The 19,075-nt window shown below is 34.3% G+C and overlaps 1 protein-coding gene across 3 annotated transcripts in view; it reads left to right on the forward strand.

Annotated features, from left to right (window-relative positions):
• The first annotated feature begins 4,112 nt into the window (after positions 1-4,112).
• LOC105560462 (otoferlin) overlaps positions 4,113-19,075 on the forward strand; it is a 41,595-nt gene continuing 26,632 nt past the window's right edge. For 2 of the 3 annotated variants that reach the window (XM_012009604.1, XM_012009605.1), the window contains exons 1-4: positions 4,113-4,606; positions 11,808-11,866; positions 16,150-16,338; positions 18,735-19,009. In XM_012009604.1, the coding sequence (XP_011864994.1) occupies positions 4,528-4,606; positions 11,808-11,866; positions 16,150-16,338; positions 18,735-19,009 (602 nt within the window). In that variant the 5' untranslated portion in view covers positions 4,113-4,527. Of the gene's footprint in view, positions 4,607-11,807; positions 11,867-12,345; positions 13,523-16,149; positions 16,339-18,734; positions 19,010-19,075 lie in introns of those variants that run through there. The other variant, XM_012009607.1, reaches the window with a different exon arrangement.

A 19,075-nucleotide genomic window follows, 5' to 3' on the forward strand; every position in this document is an offset into this window, starting at 1 on the left:
ACTTCAAACCTCAATGTTTTTTATATGAAAATGTTCAACTATGCATTCTACACTTGGGTCTGGTATTAGTTTCTACATAAATGCAAATAATAATTTACAAACGCAAAAACGGTATCCGACTCTGTCGGTAAATCGCTCCCGATCGCCAAGTATTGAACAGTTATCCCGCGAGTGTTTTGTGCAACGGGAGGAGGAAGATAACCTAAACGTCCTGAGAGGAGGCGGAGGCCCAGCAGAGGCGTCGGGCCCCGGCGGAGCAACCTTGGGGTGAGTGTCATTTCTTATCCGCTTGAAAGAACCAATGGCTTTTCTCCGCTGATAGAAAAATACGTAGTATTTGAAGCTATAATTGCACAGCAACATAATTATAGCCAGGAATATAATTTTTATAGTAATTATTACTATAATATTAGTAATACGCAACCATATAGACACAGTGATGCCAATATATATTTATTCAATATTTATTTATAATATTAATATACAATATTAATATATAATTTTAATATTTATTTATAATATTTATTTTTTAAATATTTATTGGCAAAACGTAGTTATACAACAGAGTTGTACAAAGCTACTTACATCGATAACGTAATAACTAATGGTACTCGTATCTATTATCGCTATATTAAGTGAAATTTATTTATGAGCACATGTGACGAATTTGTATTTTAAGAAGAAGTTACAGGGGAGAGAAAAGATTTGCACTTTTTCAATAAATTTTGCAAAACCGCGAAACGAGAAGGATAATCTGTTAAGCAATTTCAATAACTTGATAAACCTATTAATAAAGATGCCGGTGTTTTTTTCACTATACATATACATAGGTGTTCTTTCTTCTTGATAGATTTATCGTTATTACTTTTATTATCGTAATTGAAAATGTTGCTTAAAAGTATTATTATTATTTAAAGCTTTAAATATATAATATTAAAAAGTTGTTTCAAACCGATATATTGTTTGAATATTCCATTATTAAAACATTATTGCACCTCAAATTTTTTACATTTAACCGACCGTAATCTATACGAGAGAACGTGTCCTAACTCATCCGTGTCATTGGACATTAATCTTGACTAAAACTAATCAAATCGAGTTGCAATGGAAATGTAATCCAAGGAGGATTTAAGTCCAGTTGCGGAGCAAGAAGGGGCGGGTAAAGCAACAGTTGCTAGTTCCACATAAAATGGAGCGATGGCGCTGAGAGATCACCTGTTAACCCCCATTCCGTTATTGATCCACCCCTGTGCGTACCTTTCGAAAAACAGCCCACTAGCCGTCGGTCGACGTGCAGTACGAGATCTGTCCCTCTTCTGCCCCAATCTTGTTTTGTCGTGACCTTAGCACAATTAAAATAACGTTTGGAATTGTGCAGGCGCGGTGGCCGTGAGTCATGAGAAAGTACTTATTATCTATGAACTTTTATTTCCCATTTGTTAAACTATCTCACGCAACTATCACGCAACTATCACCGAAGGAAATGCCACCCCAGGTAGCAAGCTGACATTATTTGACGACATTTTGACGTTAAAATAACGACAAACAACGTCACCTTGCTATCTGAGAGAGTAGTTTTACTCTCACGATATCACGGACGCGATTCTGACTAACAGATTTATACGAGCCAACATCAGCTTACATCCCGCGCACGAAGTCTCTTAAATGAAGCGTAGGAGCGTTCATGTAGCAGTAGACATACACGCACGTAGTAGACACGAACAGAAAAGCGTAATTGGACATCTGTGATAAATGTGACAGAGTTATTTCAACTAGAGTTATGATCTCGTAATTAAGGGTCCGTGCGAAGTGTATAGCTATTGTCAGAGATAACGTTTATTTTGCGCGAAAAGAGTATGAAGAGGTCAAAAAAGCGAGTTTCCAGAATTTGAGAATTTTTTAATGATAGCTTAGAAACCGCTTTATTATTCGAAAATTTTGACGATTTGTATGTTTGAAAGGTCAAGACGCTTTTTTAGTCTTTAAGCAATTATGTTGTTTAAGAAGCATCTAAGAGACCGAATATTGTCAAATACAAATTCAAAGGTGAAAAATGGAGAGCCTTTTAGCGTTGAAAAACCGAGATTATCAGAGATTGAATATTTCAGAGTCCAGCAACGCTCGGAGCGTATGAAAATTTGAATGCCCAAGAGTCCAGAAAATTAATGGTTTGAGAGAGTTAAAATGTTAGAGAAACTGAAAACAATGTGTGTTTATGAAAAGTTGAATATAATTTATAGTTGCGAAAAAAATATGGAAAATCGAATGCAGAAACCAAAGAAAAATGCTGATAGATCAATATGTTACATTCGATGCTGTTGTATAATGGAATTTCCATCTGATTTGTATTGAAAATTTCGATGTGATTTTGCTGTAGACAGCTTGTAACAAGGTGAATAATTTTAACGTTTCGCAATCACAGTGATTGCAGATCAAAAAATTGTCGCGAGATCATCATCAGTTTAAATTTTAACAGACGTCCGTTTGTTTTTTAGATTTATGTACATCTATTTAAGATTTCTCCAGTTTTTTAATCAAGGAATCCGATATCTAGAATAACTATAAAGAAAATTCGATAAAGGTGCAAATGTAAAAAAATATCATGAAATTAAAACTGAATGCACTTAGATTTTGTAATTTTAATGTATATATTTCTGGAAATGTCCAAAGTGAGTTACACGACATATTTTATTTAGATTCTGTTGAAAAGAGATAAATTAGTCTTTTTTATTATTAGACATTAAAACTGAAGTTTTCTGGAATGAAAAAAGAAATAGTTATGTTAATTCGTTTTAAATTGTTTCTTAAATTAATTTTGCTTCTTAAATATATTAAAACGCTAAGATCTTTTTATTGCATTGTAATACAATCCCGTGATATTTACGCTGTTTTATATCACCTACTCTTTTTTATACTGTATCAGTTTACACCGTTTACCAGACACCTCTTCACTTACAGACCTTTTACGATCCGTACTCTTTACGCTAAACTCCACAATAACCCGGTTGATCTTTCACGCTTGTAGTTTATCGTATTCAAAAAACATAATATCATAAATCTCTAAATTTACTTACACCATTTTTAGGCAAATGTTGCGATAATGAAATATTTAGTGAATTATATTAAATACGGCATACAAATTTCTGCATGTAGATGTTTTTGCGTTACATCATAAATGTCGCGTATGTCATAATTTAATCTTTTGCAACTATTTAATATAAGACAATGTTTCAAACAGAAGATATTTGTCAGTCGAGCCTAGATATAATTATGAAGAATAAGAAAGATATATAAAATAGCTGTAAATATTCTAGAGCGCCTTTTAATATTTAATAAGATATTTTCCTTTTTTTATATCTTCTTGCATATTTTCTCCTATTCTTTACGGGTGTCATAAAGTTACATATTTACTTTAATGTTTACATTTGTAGGGCGGATATGGTAAAGGTCCTAGGGACCCCAATTCCCTCTTAATATAAAAAAGTGATGTATGATATATGAGACACCTTTATTAGGCATCTTTGACCTGAAATTTTAACATTCAGCGGTCCCTCTCAATAAATGAAAAATATGATGTATGACGGTAAAATTTATACATTTTTATGTGCATGTATCATATATGCACGCGCACATATGACTTAACGTTTTAACACGTAATTTTCTGTCGTCACGGAAAGGCGTCAAAAAAATATTTGGAATTTTTGAAACGTGCTTTTAGACTGTCTTTTTTAATTTTAGACACTTTGAAATTTTTGAACGCATTGTTCGGATATCTTTGTCTCTAAATGCCAGAGAATACATTCTTTACGTAATTTTCAGGCAGCTATGTCTCGGTTCTACGTGCTCGTCGTCTCGTTTTTCGTTTTCGCGCCACGTTGGGAATGCACCTGTCGCTCAATTAACTCGGCGGCGATTCAACGCGACAAGTGCGAAAGATATACGTCACCCATTAACGACGCTCGGCGTACACGTAATGGTGAACGCCAGTTCCAGCGGGTGGTGGTGACGATGAAAGCCGGTTTCGACGGCCACCACCGCCGAGGGCGCGTGCGCCAATTATTCCCCCGGTGCAAACTCACGGGGATTGTTTAAGGCGCGAATTCTCGGAGGACGGAGAGCAGTCGACGGGCCAGCCTCCAGGAGGCACGTTCGCGCGATCGGGGTCGCGCACTTCCGCCAAGGAGTGACTGAAACTCGACTGTGTCTCAGGACTCGCGATTCAGGACTGCTCCTCCTTCACCTTGACCCCGCCTGGCTGGGCGTCACACCTGGTTCGATAACGTACGCAGCAACGAAAAGGGATTCCCTTGCCGCTGTATACATTTTCCCGTGTCTCGTTGACTCTCTCAAGACTCGACCTGAAACTGGAGCGGCGTCGGCGAGCCACGAATGGCGCGAAAACGGTATCGATGAATGGAGCAACCGATATCGTGGGTGACACAATGAGCGTTCGTGCGATCGTCGAGGATTAGGTCTCTGACCTCTATTCAGTGATCCCCGTAATCTTGGCACAGTAGGGGAGTAAGAATGTCGCTGGTCGTTATCCTAAAGAACATTCAGGGCCTTAAGTGCAAGGGCGAGAAAGTCGCGAAGATAGACTTTCGAGGTAACGATAACGTTATAATAAATTTGTTAAATCGCTGTTCGCACGGAATAGAGTTTTTCATGAAAATGATCTGTTCGAGTCGATTTTTTGCGTGCACAAGATGATCGTAAATAAATCGCAAAATTAAAAAGAGCGATGTGCCATCTGCAAAGTTGTGTTCGGTAAATTGTTCCTTTCTAGATAAAGCAACGAAGAACTTGTTGATTCTATTTAAGCATCAAAATTAATAATTACGTATTTTATTACCGATCCATCTTCTTTCTTAATCTTAACATATGTTTATTTTTATTTATTTCTTTTATTCGCCATTGTATCTATATGCGTATTAATTTTTCGCTATATTTTTCTTTTTTTGAAGGAAAAAGAAAAGTTATTAGAGATAAAGTGTACAAAATTGTTCTTTTCTACACTGTACAAAAAGTACCTATGTAAAATTACATACATAATAAGCGATTACACTATTAATAACGGAAATATATACAGTTATGTAATTTTACGAAAATGTTTTTTTACTTTTTGTTGTGTAAATATTTGTTTATACATGATGAAACATTACAAAAACTGTAAAATTTACACAATTAAAAGCAAGCAATTTACTTATTATAGAAGGTAATAATTTTACCTACAAGGTGTAAATTTACTGACGTAAGTAAATATACACCTTTAATAAATGGTCCCAATTATTACCCACTATAATAATTGTAATTTTACATGTAATTTTTTTACAGTGTAATTCATGTTTGATATAACCTCATACTCAATGCATTAGGTGCCATTGTATCTCTATTATCTGAGTATTTTCAATATTGTTTGTTTATTACTATGCAGATTCCACAGATTAATGCACGCGCTTGTCACGCGCTTGGATGCATATCTACGTGTGTATACATCCTTTGTCGACGGTTAGCGCATCATATTCGAGCGATTGATTGGGTCGCAGATTTGCGTCCTTGTTACAAGAGAACCATGTAACCTCCGAATAACGCTTTAGGTTAATCTCCCTAATTTTCGAGTTAACCGGTTGTAGTCGCACGCTGCTACGCGCTGATGACTTTCCGATAATCAGCGAATGTGCGGTAATCGAAATTTTTCGATAATTGGGACGTCGACAACGACGCAGCTACAACAAATATATTTTGCTCTCTGTAACTTTTAAAAAGCACTTTCAAATATTGTACTTTAAAGAGCCTTTTTTACATTGCGGAAGACAAAATGGTAAATTTAACATTTTTAGTATCGCAAGGTGTGCGCCCTTTGTGCATTGATTGAGTATTGTTTTAAATGTCATATTGCTAGAAGAGAAACATTTCGTAATTTACAATATACGCAATTTGTGAGCAAAAGGAGATAATTGATTGAGAATAACAACATGAATAATTGTTACACTCTATTATAGTAGTTTCTAACATTTCTACAACTGCTTCTAGAGTGAAGTTCTAACAACTGTCGCGAATATTCCATTAAGTAAAAAAAATTTGTTTTTAATACCATACCTACTCTCTTTGTCGTGCACAACAATATCAGTAGCACAATAATACTGCCTCTACATGATAATGATTCTGACGTAATTAAGGGAACTGCGCGAAAATTTAATTAATATGAAACGTTTGGATAATTAACGTGTTTTTAGAAATGCTTGTCGAATATCTACGTCAGTTGAGAATCCCACGAAGCTATATTTTAGCGAGCGCTTCCTCAGATTGTCTACATTCTACAATCTTGGTATTCTCAAGACAGTTTTCTTTACATCTTCACTTTTGATTCGATTTTACTTTGTTTTGTTGCCGTACGGGACTGCATGTATTATACGGCTAGAGAAAATCCAAACACAAGCGGCGAGTAGACGCATGCCCCAGAGCCTAAGTTCTATAGGGAGAGTAACGTTTTATTTAATCATACTTGCCCCAGTTTGAGCGCTATGTCGAAGGCAGACGTTCTCTGGATACGGTACGCGTCAGTAGTAAAAAAGTGAGTGTCCAGCATCCATTATACACACGCGCAATTATGCGTAACGAGGAATTAGAGGCGTTGCGTGCGATACGAGATTACTGTTCGAGTTTCGTGTAAGCCGCTGTAATACGATGGGGGTTTCTTGTAACACGGTAATACCTGTCTGGCTTCTGTGGGATTATTAACGGTTGTTACAATTATTGACATCATCGAGAGCACCGATCGTTGGGATTACGACGCTGATCGCGTTGTAAATTACGATTAATCCGCTGTTAAATGCGCGGACAGTGCGGAGTTTAATGAGATACGTGAGGTTTAAAAAGATTCAAGATCGGAAATCTGAATCCCTCTATAAAAGTGCAAAGGCAAACGAACGTCCTCGCATTTTTGCAATAATTGATTTTACGTTTCTAGAACTTAGACGATGAGATATTTAACTAATGGAACAGATGAAACGGAATGTCTCCGTTCAGTTATTTAATTATAGACGAACATTTCGTCTGCGAATTTAAAATAAAATGTCAAAGTATGTTCGCGTATGACCTCTCAAAGCAAAGTAAATACATTACGATAGAAGTGCGCATTTTTTAAATGTAACTTGGACTAAATAACATGGTTTCTAAAACAGCATAGTTGGATTTAACAGATGCTACAGAATTACTTTTATTTTTTTCGTGATTACCCATTGTGGAGCAACGACTTCTTATCACACGGAAATAAAGATGTGAAAAGATAATCATTCGATATTTCAATATTCCTATTGTAATATAATAACATTTTCTGTGAATTATTGACAGCTAAAAGAGATAGTTATTTCATAAAAAATAAAAATATTTAATATTGTATATTTCGGCGCATATTAGGATTAGTAATTAACATTCGTTCGTACACACGCATTGTATATACGCATTTTCTTTGGCAGAACCTTTTGATACCGTGAAATCGACGTGTTCACGGGGGTGGAGGAATATATAGACTCTGTATCGAATTATATAGTATGTACATGTTACAGCAGAGAGAGACGAATATTAAACTGGACCAAACAGAAGTGGGTAGATTTGATAAACGAATGATTCCGCTTTGACGTTGACTAAGCCGACTGCGGAAATAATAGTTTCTCTCAAATATCAGCCGTCCATTTATTCATGTTTTTTCGTATTTTTTCATGTTACGCTTCCGTAAATAGCTGCTCTGTAACCCTCCTGCCGTCTCATTAATATTTCGTATGTAATACACGAGAAAATACGGATTACATGTAAACGGAAAACTAATTAATTTACCACTAATCATTCCGCGGTACAATAAATACGATGAAATTATCGCGCTTTTGCAACTATGCGTTGAAATTAATTAATAATAATAAGTTAATTATTATAAATGAAGATAATTTGCATTCCCGTCGTATCGTTGAAACAACAAATGGCGAATAATGATAGGTACTTACCTTCTGCGTGCATTGTTCGTTGTAACTGACGCCGATTATTAAAGAACAATCCATCGTGACAGTGCAGATGTATGAGCAGCGTTTTACGTGTTAAGATTCTTTATAAATTTATATCAATCGTTATAACGTTATTTTCAGAACGGTCATCGATCGTTCGCGCGTTTAAAGTGTCCACTACCAAGCACTTTACAAATATTCTCGAGAACAAATCGATAGCTGCATTCGTTATGCAAACGGGGCGCAATATTCATGCATCCACGAACAGCGCGCCTTTCTTGTGAGAGTTGTTCAGCAATTTCTACATAATTTGCATTTGATCACCTGTACTGTTTGCACGCACAAAAGTGGCGTCTTGCATCTTGATTACTTAGATGTGGCATAGCCATTTACAATTTGTTTTGCATAAAATCGCATATGGGTTGCACACGTGGCTGACAGGGAATGAATAATTGCAACACAAACATTGCGTTCAAATCATCACAAATATGCACGCGTTAGGTATACAACGTAGGATAATTTATTATGTCTACGACGCAAGATCAAGAAGATTAGACGATCTTGTTTTCGTGCTTATTTATGAATTAATAGCAACTATGTTCTCACATTATAATATTTTACAGTTATTAGTAACTTTTTTAATATAGAGAAAGTCCTCGATTATGAGATAGGCTTCTAATATGAGATAACGGATTTTTCTGCTAAATTATAATAATAGACATCATCTGCTGGTTCCACTATGAATTTATTGCCCTTGAAGTGAAATCTATTCAGTGGAAAAGTGATTGTTAGATCATGTAATCGTTATGAAAAAAGATTTGCGATTGAATTTGGATGTTGAAAACCTACTATCTCACATTACAATTCTATCTCATAATAAAGGACTTTCCTTTACCTTTTAGCGAGATTTATTTCATATTTTCGGTTTTATTTAATGTAATTTGACTTGTAATGCAATATTTTATATAATTTTACTTATTAACGTTAAATATTGTAACCATATAAATTATTACATTTTTATTTACGGTAAAATTAGATATTTGACGAGATGTCGAGACAAAAATATAAAATAAAAAAAAATGGAGAGAGAAGGGCAAAGTGACTTTTTGCCAATATTAAATGACAATCTATAACAATGTTCACACACATATATACATACATACATACATATATATATATATAATGTGCAGTGTTGGGAAGTAACGCGTTACTTTTAACACCGCTACCGTTTTCTTTACTTTTTTTCGGTAACGATCGTTACTTTTTTATATCTGTCAACGGTAACGGTAACGAATTCAGCCGCTACTTTTATCGTTACTTTAGTTCCCTATAGTTCCCTATTATCTTTTATATCTGTTGAATAGATCGCGCGCTGGTCGTGCGCATTATTCTTGATTGGACAAAAATATTCCGATATAGAGCGCTGGAAGTCAATGTCACATGAGAATGCACTGTAAGCATTTATCGATGTCTCGATTCTATACGATCGATGACTTGCTATATAGAAGTTTAAGTTTTAAGTTTTAATATTGAGTATTAAATAATAATAATGTAATTTTATAATCTAACGTCTTACTTTAGCATTTTAAAAAGTAACGAAAAAGTAACGAATCGTTACTTTCTAAGTAACGGTAATGGTAATGCGTTACTTTTTACAAAAAGTAACGGTAACGGTAACGCGTTACTTTTTTAAGGTAATAGTAACGTTCCCAACCCTGATTATGTGTATCTTAATTATCGCGTTAATAATAGGTATGTAGCTTCAATCAATTTATTATTCTATGAAACATATAATATAGAAATAAGAAAGAAAACGTATAGTATGAAATTAAGAGAAAATTATTAGTATAATTAAAAAAGAACCTTAGTAAATTTACAATTTTTTAATTTTCAAACCTTACTTCTCTATTAATCTCGATATTGGATGATTTTTTCCTGTTCTATTTAGTTTTATTATTAAATCAAATTTTTATAATTTTAATTTGACCTAAATGCTTCAAAAATGTTTATTTATAGAAACATATGATATTTTCATGTACATTTTAGGTAACGTTATGAATTTTTGATGTACTTAAAAAAATCACCGCTCTGTTCCATTTCCAATGAAAAAAAAACAGTTCTGCAGACAAAAATAGTGAAAAAGAGAGGTCTGCCACATGTATTCGCGTGATTCCATTACGCGTTAATGAACGTACAATCGCGTCTTCGATTGCATATACGCCGTGGCTGACCATAAAGCGCCTTATCTACTGCGCGAAACTTTCTATCTCCGGGCTTTTCACTGGTAAACCGATAACAATTTATCATGTTGGTTAAACTTCTATCGCAAGTAAAACATGATGCTAGCAACTAACTTTTTGTTTTCGATAAAGATAATCAGATTGAAGATAATCGTGGAGTTTTCATTCGAGATAAATAAGCTGCGATAAATAAAATGGTGTTCTTCCATTTTAATACGTAGAGCCACTTATTTTGCGGAAATCGAAAGTAAGATAGCTACGATGCATCTGATTTATCTATAATATCTACTGTATTATTCCGCCAACAAACCTAATCATTTTTATCATTTTAACACAGACACTTGTCGCTTATCTAGCGGTTAAATTGCGATTACAAATAGAACGCGTCACTCAAAGCTGGCCCACTTTTCACGTATCTATTAAAAGCATGTAGAAAATCGCACAGATTTTCGCTAAAGATGAAAAAGTGATCAACAAGCAAAAAAGGAATGTACGGCATTTCTTTAGTTGCAATATAGAATCGTTTTATGCAAAATAACAATGTTTTATTGCTAGCATCTTTTGTAATATGTGTTGCTATGGCACTTTTACCCAAATTATTTTTATGTGATTATCCCTAACAGTTGTATCGTAACGCGAGTTAATTGTGTTGCATCCGTACCTAGCATTCTGAGAATTCTACAGTAGCAAAATAGCAGTAAGGTATTTACTGTTGTTCAAGAATAAAGGCACTTTGTGTTCTAGCTGCCCCAAAGGTATCTCTATCCCATGATGCTAAGCTTGATATGTTCTCTTTTGCGCTTTATGAATACCAGCAGCTGCGCTTCTGACGTAAAGCCGCAAAATGTAATTTTAATTTGCCCCAGAGTGCCGTTGTTAACTGGTGAACTTGTGAAGAGCTTTCGAATTTAAAATGGAAACTGATATATGGAATAACCATTATGTAGAACTAATGTAAGACGTAATATAGTTGAAACTAAATAGTTAAAGAAAAGATATAGGAAAATCGAAATAAATAAAATTAAATTACGAGCACATCTATATTATATGCATAAGAGAAATATACATATACATAAACATATAAATATATTTAGTTTTATCTATTGTAGGTCGTTTTATATTGTTACATCTAGAGCTTCTAATATGTGTGCGTGTGATGCCCACATAACTTATATTATAAAATAATAAATTAGTATGGCTCGTATGTGTTAAACACAAATTTCAAAGAATTTAAAGGACTCAGAGCCGTGACAGGATGGCAGTGTCTAAGTATTCTATTCTAAGTTTATTGCGAAAAGATATCACCTCGGCCAGGGTTTGAACCGGTCGAATTGGTTGAGACTCCCGCCTAGCGAGAGGGAGGTCCAGGTTCAAACCCTGGCCGAGGTGATATTTTTTCGTAATAAACTTAGAATAAAATATTTAGACACTGCCACCCTGTCACGGCTCTGAGTCCTTTAAATTCTTTGAAATTTATATTCTAAAAGCTCATACGCATAACAATAAAAAATATTCACAGAATGTTAAAATACGTAAATTATACATATAAGATATATTTTATCTGTTGCAGAAGTATCGCATTATTCGACGGCACTCGAGGATAGTGGGGATGTTATTGACGTGGAGCAGGTAAAGTGTCTTCGTCCTTTTATATACGTAGAATACTTGTACTTTTATACGACACAAACATTAGATCTATGATAAGTTTTGCAAAATCTCGTGAATACGTTTCTGTATGCAAGATCAAATTTACGTAGGCGGCGCAAACGAGAACGCGTTTAATATATGAGGATTACCTTGAGTTTTTCGCAAACTTTTGTATCTACAAACTTGATCCAATCTTGTTGGAAAATCCTTGTTGCGTTTTTTTTTTATTTTAGTCGTTTCTCGCGAAAGCAAACTCGCTTTATATATTGAATTACAATTAATAGATCTTTAAGAAAATATATACACAAATTTCGATGGAATGAATAAAACCAATTTTAAATGTTATTAATAATCATAAAGTAAAATATATTATAAAAAGAACAGTTTTGATTAATAACAAATTTTTTAATTATAAATTTAAATAATAAAATCTAAAATTTATTTTTAAAAGACAAGCAGTGTTCAATTTATCATGATTTGTTCTAAAAGAGTTTTGTTTTTGAATATTTTAATAATTTTAGGAATATCTTAAACACACGGGGATATTAATTTAATTACTAGCATACTTGCAGCTTGCCGAAAATATCACGAATATTTTCATTAGATTTCTAATTAAACGCATATCTCTTCCATCAAATAATTTCCATTAACATGCGATGACACGTATCGATAATGTCTTTTCGATGAAACACTACTGGCCGAGGTATTGAATTATCGGAGTGTCGATGTCCTCTGTTATGACCGTAATTACGAATGTCGGGGCAGTAAATATGCGTGTCGTCTGGAAAATAATGATTCCGTCACACCCCCTATGTTACAAACACATTAAATCATTAAGCACCGCTCCTAAACGATTTAAACGTTCAGGGAAGCAACCAAAAACCACAATAAGAAAGGGTTTGTTCCAAATATTACTTTTAATTCAAAAAATAATTATTTAATTAACATTGTTGTCCGTCCGATAAATATTGTTGTTTATATTTATTAATGACGGGATTACATGACAAAATATAATCTATAATCCACTTTACACCTAACCATTATTGAATAAATAAACGAAGATAATGGCACAAGTCGAGTGTGGAATCTCTCATGACGTGACCAAGCAATAAATTCGGACAAGCTCGAAAAGATTTGTGAAAAATAAATTAATGAGTTTTTTTACAGCGGTCCGCTAGTAATTACCATTTCTGTTAATTATCCAGTAATGCGATAAAGTTTACTCGGCACCTTTGATTCAGGCTTGTGGCTGTATTTCTGTAAATTAAACAGGGTCCCAAAGAGAGAGTCTCATCAAAACTTACCTAGGAAGTTTTCTAATCTGCATCGTAAATTAGCTTTACAGCATAATTTGCACAATGATAACCTGTAAGATTTTCATCGTGTATGTAAAGGTCGCTAGATTTATTATCATACTCGCGAGATGAATATGCGAGAGCACGCAGCACGTTGATTGTCGTCTTTTCTAGGATGCAAGATGCGGCTGCGATATTGTATGCACGTAACTGGCGTGGCCGATTGCTATTGTGTGTTGTGGCATACTATTTTCATTCAATTTTTATGCCACAGTCAAAACGAATATGTGTAGCAACATCGTAACAAAATAGCAAAATTCACATGGCAATGAGGAAAAATACGGTAAATATTTTTGCGATCTGAAAACGTTATGTGCAATCGTCGTGTATTCTCGTATCGCGAACGTATTTGCGATAAAGAACGATCGGCCTCGCAGTATTGCACAAACATATCCAGCGCGCACTGGAAAACGTAATCGCGCGTCCACCGATGACAGTCCGTGCGATTTAAATGTTGCTTTTCGCGACGTAAATTTAATCGTTTATTTTACGAGGCAGCAGGTGTGGGTTGTTGTTTTACCATTTACGTACTTATAGCTCGTCAATAGTCTGCGGGTGCACAATGGCAAAGCAGCTTTGTCTCCTGCCTTCTTGTCAAATGAAAATTTCGATATATGTCCTCGAGATGTATGTATGTACACTCGAAATGCGAGATTATTGTGAAAAGGGTAGACTTTGATATTTACAACGGACGCGTGGGATATTGCAAATTCTGAACATACAAAATAGTGCAGACCTAGTTGACCGCGTTCGGCGATTGCATGCCGAAGCTGCTTAATAAGTATCGAGAATTCGATGACGTCGACGTGAACCAATTCATTACGACGCTTCCGCTTTGGAGAAGCCCGTCTGACAGCGAGCTGTCTGACAGTTCTGTCCGTCGACGATGTATCGCTTCTCGTAAACAGGATCTATGAAGGAAATAAACGCTTCGAAATATCCTGGATAGCCTGGACAGCACGATGTAACTAATGAACGTATAAAATTTGCATAAACGGTTGAAGTGTTAAGTATAGAAATTTGAGAGTCGCGATTTTATAATGCTTTCAGCATAATTAAACATCTCGATCTGTTTTCACAACATTTGCAAAGATTTTCATAAAAGATGTGCAAATTGAAATAAATTGTGTAAGAGACTCAAGCCTCTGAAATGGATTACTTGATATCGATTTCTCGAATTGGTTTTTAAAGTTTTTAAAGATGTTCTTGTCTAATGGAAGCAGCGTAGAAAATTAAATAGTAGTTAATGATGGAAGTTAGAAGCAGGTAGAGAGTATCTTTAATACTTTTTCATTATCCCCACGAAAGAAAAAAATCCATACACTTTTTGTTTTTGTTTGTTCGTTATAAAATTAAAATAAGTTCATGAAAACCGATAAAAATAACTTTAAATAATTCCAATCCCCAATTTTAAAAATAAAAAATGTTCATAAAAAAAGGTTTTTAACGAGCTTTCTCAAGTTTATCAATTATTTTGCAGGTATAATATTACAAATGCGCAAAATGCGCGAATGACTTTCTATGAAATACGGATATGAGAAAAATTTGATTTTGTGAAATTAAATTCATAACCCATGAAATAGTTCGACATTTTTGCATTTTGTTCTATTGTCACCGTGTGTAACTAAATTTGCGAACGTTGAGCACAAAGAACATGGAGTACATACACGAATTTTCATTAAACTCTGATTTTTCCGTTTCAGAAAAAATGAAAGCTATCATCATAGAAGCAGGAATTTATCAGCGATAAAGTATTCTCTGATTTCATAAGATTGCATTGAAATATATTGCTCTGATTTCGTAAATAACACTTCATAACTCGATCTTCACCAACTATTTTTAAGCCCTATCGATTCTGTTTAATTTATCTGTTTCTTCACAAGAGAGAAGGCAAAATTGAAATTGGAACGACTGCACGGCGATGTACGTAGCTTTATTAAAAATCACGAGGAGGAAAAGAGCGTCTCGCGTTTCTCGAGCATCAATAATAAATCGTCTTTTATCTCGCAGGTCTTCGGCTAGAAGCTTCTCAATATCGGCTCTTTCTTAAGTGGCTTTCTCAAAGGCGTTTGTGCTTGCGATTTATCGATCTTTCATTTTTATTTATATGTATATTCACATCTCGCGTGCCACGTTATTTTTCACGCGTTTCTTCTTTATGTGCGTGCGAACCGAATGCGTGCAAACTCGCGATAGTGATTCGAACCGCCTCGCTTATGGTAACGTATAATTAATTTGCGAGAGAAAGAGCAATATTTTTCTTTGATACACCAGCTTGAAAAACCTGTTTACATTTTACAAAAAGTAGATCAACTAAAAGAGATTGATATCTCAATTTTGCAAAAATACCAAATATTTTTCCGAAAGTAAAGATTCATTCAAAGCATAGTTGAACTTTGCTCCATTTCTCTTGTTAAAGGGTCATACTAAAACTGATACAATTTTTAAAAAATATAAAGCAATTTATTTCTTTAAAATTAAAATATGTAGTCATTCACAAATTAAACTTTTTGTTGTTTTTAAGCTATGATACAGATGCAGCGTTTTTCTCTTTATTCATTAATCGATAAATGTTAACAAATACTTTTTTAAGGTGACATTAAAATATATCACAATTCTTTTTACCTTTAACCTTGCTACTACACTTTTCGCCTTTAATCTTGATACTTTACTATAAAGCTTTAAAAAAAGTTATTTGATCAATAGAAAACATGTTGTGAAAAGGAAAAAAGAAAAAGATCCAAAGTTTTCTCACTCATTATTGATTTCGAATGTGAGAAATTTCATTTTATAGAACAAATGTTTGCAACTCCAACTTCTGCCAATTTCACACTTTTTCATCTATTGGTTGTTTTATTGAAAAAGATGTGACAAAACGTGCGTGCTGAATAATTCATCTTCCATTTTCAGAGTTTCACGTGGAATCTAGGAAGACCAGTGGACGAAGCTGAAGTACTGCAGCTAGCAGTTGTATCCCGCGGGGTCCTCAGAAACGAAAAAGTTGCGGCAAGATATGGGCTGGTGTTGCAGACGGTGGTGCGCGAGGGAAGGATTCTGGTCTCGGATTCGCTAGTCGACCTCAATAACAAACCGCTTCCGGTACGTACCGATATTGAAGAGGACAGCTGAATATGTAATCGCCGCGATATACGCTATACATATGCATGCGCAATAATCGTTGCGCGAGTATCACATCGAATATCACACGTTTGCCATCATCTGCAGAATGTTATTTTTCTCGAGGTTTTTAAACGTCTATTCTTTCTTGTCTTTTCGATATTTTTAAACAATTGTTGATAATAATTATGTACATTAATCTAGCAAAATTTTAGCATGTGTCTCAATTTTAAATCGTTTTGGCCAGTTTTATTATCTAAGATAGCCTTTATGCAATTAATTTTAGGTAAATGCTGTACTTCTTTCAGTGACATAGAATTCACTAATTAATTCCTTAATATAAAAAAGGGCCTGTACTTGAAAATTATTAGCTAATTAACGATAAAAAATAGTTACGCTAAATATAAATGTGTTCATATGTATATTTTTGTATATGCTGTATAACTTATTGTGCAGCACATTTGCAATCGCACAAATACCTTCAGTTTCTCAGTCTCATTTCTGCGCCCATACAGTAATCACGCGTTTCTAGTGAAATATAATGTCTCTGTAGCGACACTCCTAACTCCAGCGGGCCTAATGGCATTTGACCACGTACCATACGCTGACTAGAAGCTATAGAATGCACTTGGAAAGGGTCAAAACCCATGGCCGAAACGTTGTGTTAATAAAGGAAGTTTCCTGTATCCAGTTGTATCAAATTATTCAACTTAATTGTTAACTAATTACTGGCAATGCCCAAATTTTGCTTGAAATAACAAAGTTCACATCATTGTTAAGTGATTTAAGAATATGACTCGATTATATTCTTGTGTAAAAAGGAAGAATTAAGGTACTAGACATTTACAATTTAAATGCTGAGAAACAAATGCTAAAAAATTAAAAAATGTTTTAAAGGCCCACGTATGCTTTGTTAAAATAATAGCAAACCTAATCTATTCAAGATGGCAATTTAAGTTTGCATCTTACACTTTTTTCTCCACGATAACTGGATTAAACGTTTTTAGTTTCGGGGAACATTCGCGCATAAAAAATACACGACTGACATATAACATTTTAAAAAGACGGATGCACTCGAGAGTAGTAGTACATCCGGATATGCATGCACTTGCACATGCATTCTTCTCTCTACAGCTACATTTTTTTTTAAAGGATCAATAAATATGAATAATAATTGTAATTTTATTGGACAATGTATATTTATTAGATAACGTATGATATATTTGTTAAAAAGTTTGATGTAAACTGAACTGATTTGCGACTCTTGCAAATTCTGTCTACTCTTTCTGTCTTTCTCTGCATTTTGTAATTAATTAAGAAATACTTAAAAAATAAGAAAATTATCATAACATGAAGTATCGCTGATAATTATTATTTTCAACTGAATTTTTGTGAGAATTTTTGTAAAATTGCATTTTCCACATTGTTGAAAAATGTAAAATTTTATATTAGTTGTTTTTCAAGCTCATCTTTAGATAACATTTAACAAGTCACAGCGTTTGTTGCATAATTATTCAAAACAGAAGGTTGTGCAGACAAAAATATCGTTTTAAATTCTGAATGAATAAATTATTACTAACTGCGTATTAGTAACAAAGTTAAAAAGAGTGTGAATGTTAAAAATTTTCTTTTAACACAAGTCAAGTAAAATACATTAACTTCTTCTGTGATCTTTGAATTGTATCATGTCGACTTCAGCTATTAACATACAAAATGCATTGAAATGTAAGGACAAAGTTTGCAGGCAATCCTTTGATCTTTGTGGCAGGACTTAAGTAATTTAAATGAAGATTATATTTTCCTAAATCGTTTCGAAGTTATTCTACTATGGACTTGACTGTAATTGAGTAGAATAAAATAATATATTTTTATTATAGCAAGAAACATTTGCTAACCAATGAAATTTTCAATATTCCACATTTCTGACACGTGTAATAAATTTTGAAGCTTTGTCTTTACAAACTCGTAGAAAAGTAATACAATAAAATGTACGCAGCTAAATTTTTCTTTTGTTTGTTTTATAAATATTATTTTTGTACGAGTAGAAAAATGTTGGATATGTATCTTTGTTCTACATGCAGTATTTTCTATCTCGTGAATCACTACGGACAAATTTATTTTTTGCGTGTTAGGTTACGTTTTTCAAATGGTGCCAGTAATATCGAAAATTGCTAGACATTTTTAGACGACCGTGTGCATTTTCCACCAGGTTACTCTAATTTATGTCGTAGCATTACTCCAGCTGTCGTCATTACGTCGAGCTTATGCGCGGCACATAGAACAAAGTCCGCGCACGATATTTCTTATTTCCGTTAAACACACTGATTATCTTAACTTATCGATCGGTCCCTTTAATGTGCTGCTCTTTGTGTGTGCAGGCGGTGGTGTGCTTCGAAATTCGATACAATCCCCCAGACGGAAGTTGCAGTTCGTACGCGGTCTCAGAAATAATGGAAGACGAGCAACAAATGCTGATCGACATCGAGCAGAATATCGCGAATCTCGAGAGAAGCCTCGAGCAGGCTAACAGCAGTTCAACTAGCGGAAAAAGGAAAGGCTCTTGGCATACTCCCGAGAAAACATCGAAAAAGGGCTTCTTACAAAGGGCTACCTCTGTATCGACTAGCGAAAAATCGCCTGACACCCGAAAGCGGTGAGTGACAACACGTGATTAGATCGTTTTTTAAACAATAAAATAATTTACATACATACATCACTA

Source organism: Vollenhovia emeryi, unplaced genomic scaffold, assembly GCF_000949405.1.
Source record: "Vollenhovia emeryi isolate VEMERY1.0 unplaced genomic scaffold, V.emery_V1.0 DF939229.1, whole genome shotgun sequence".
Taxonomy (NCBI): domain Eukaryota; kingdom Metazoa; phylum Arthropoda; class Insecta; order Hymenoptera; family Formicidae; genus Vollenhovia; species Vollenhovia emeryi.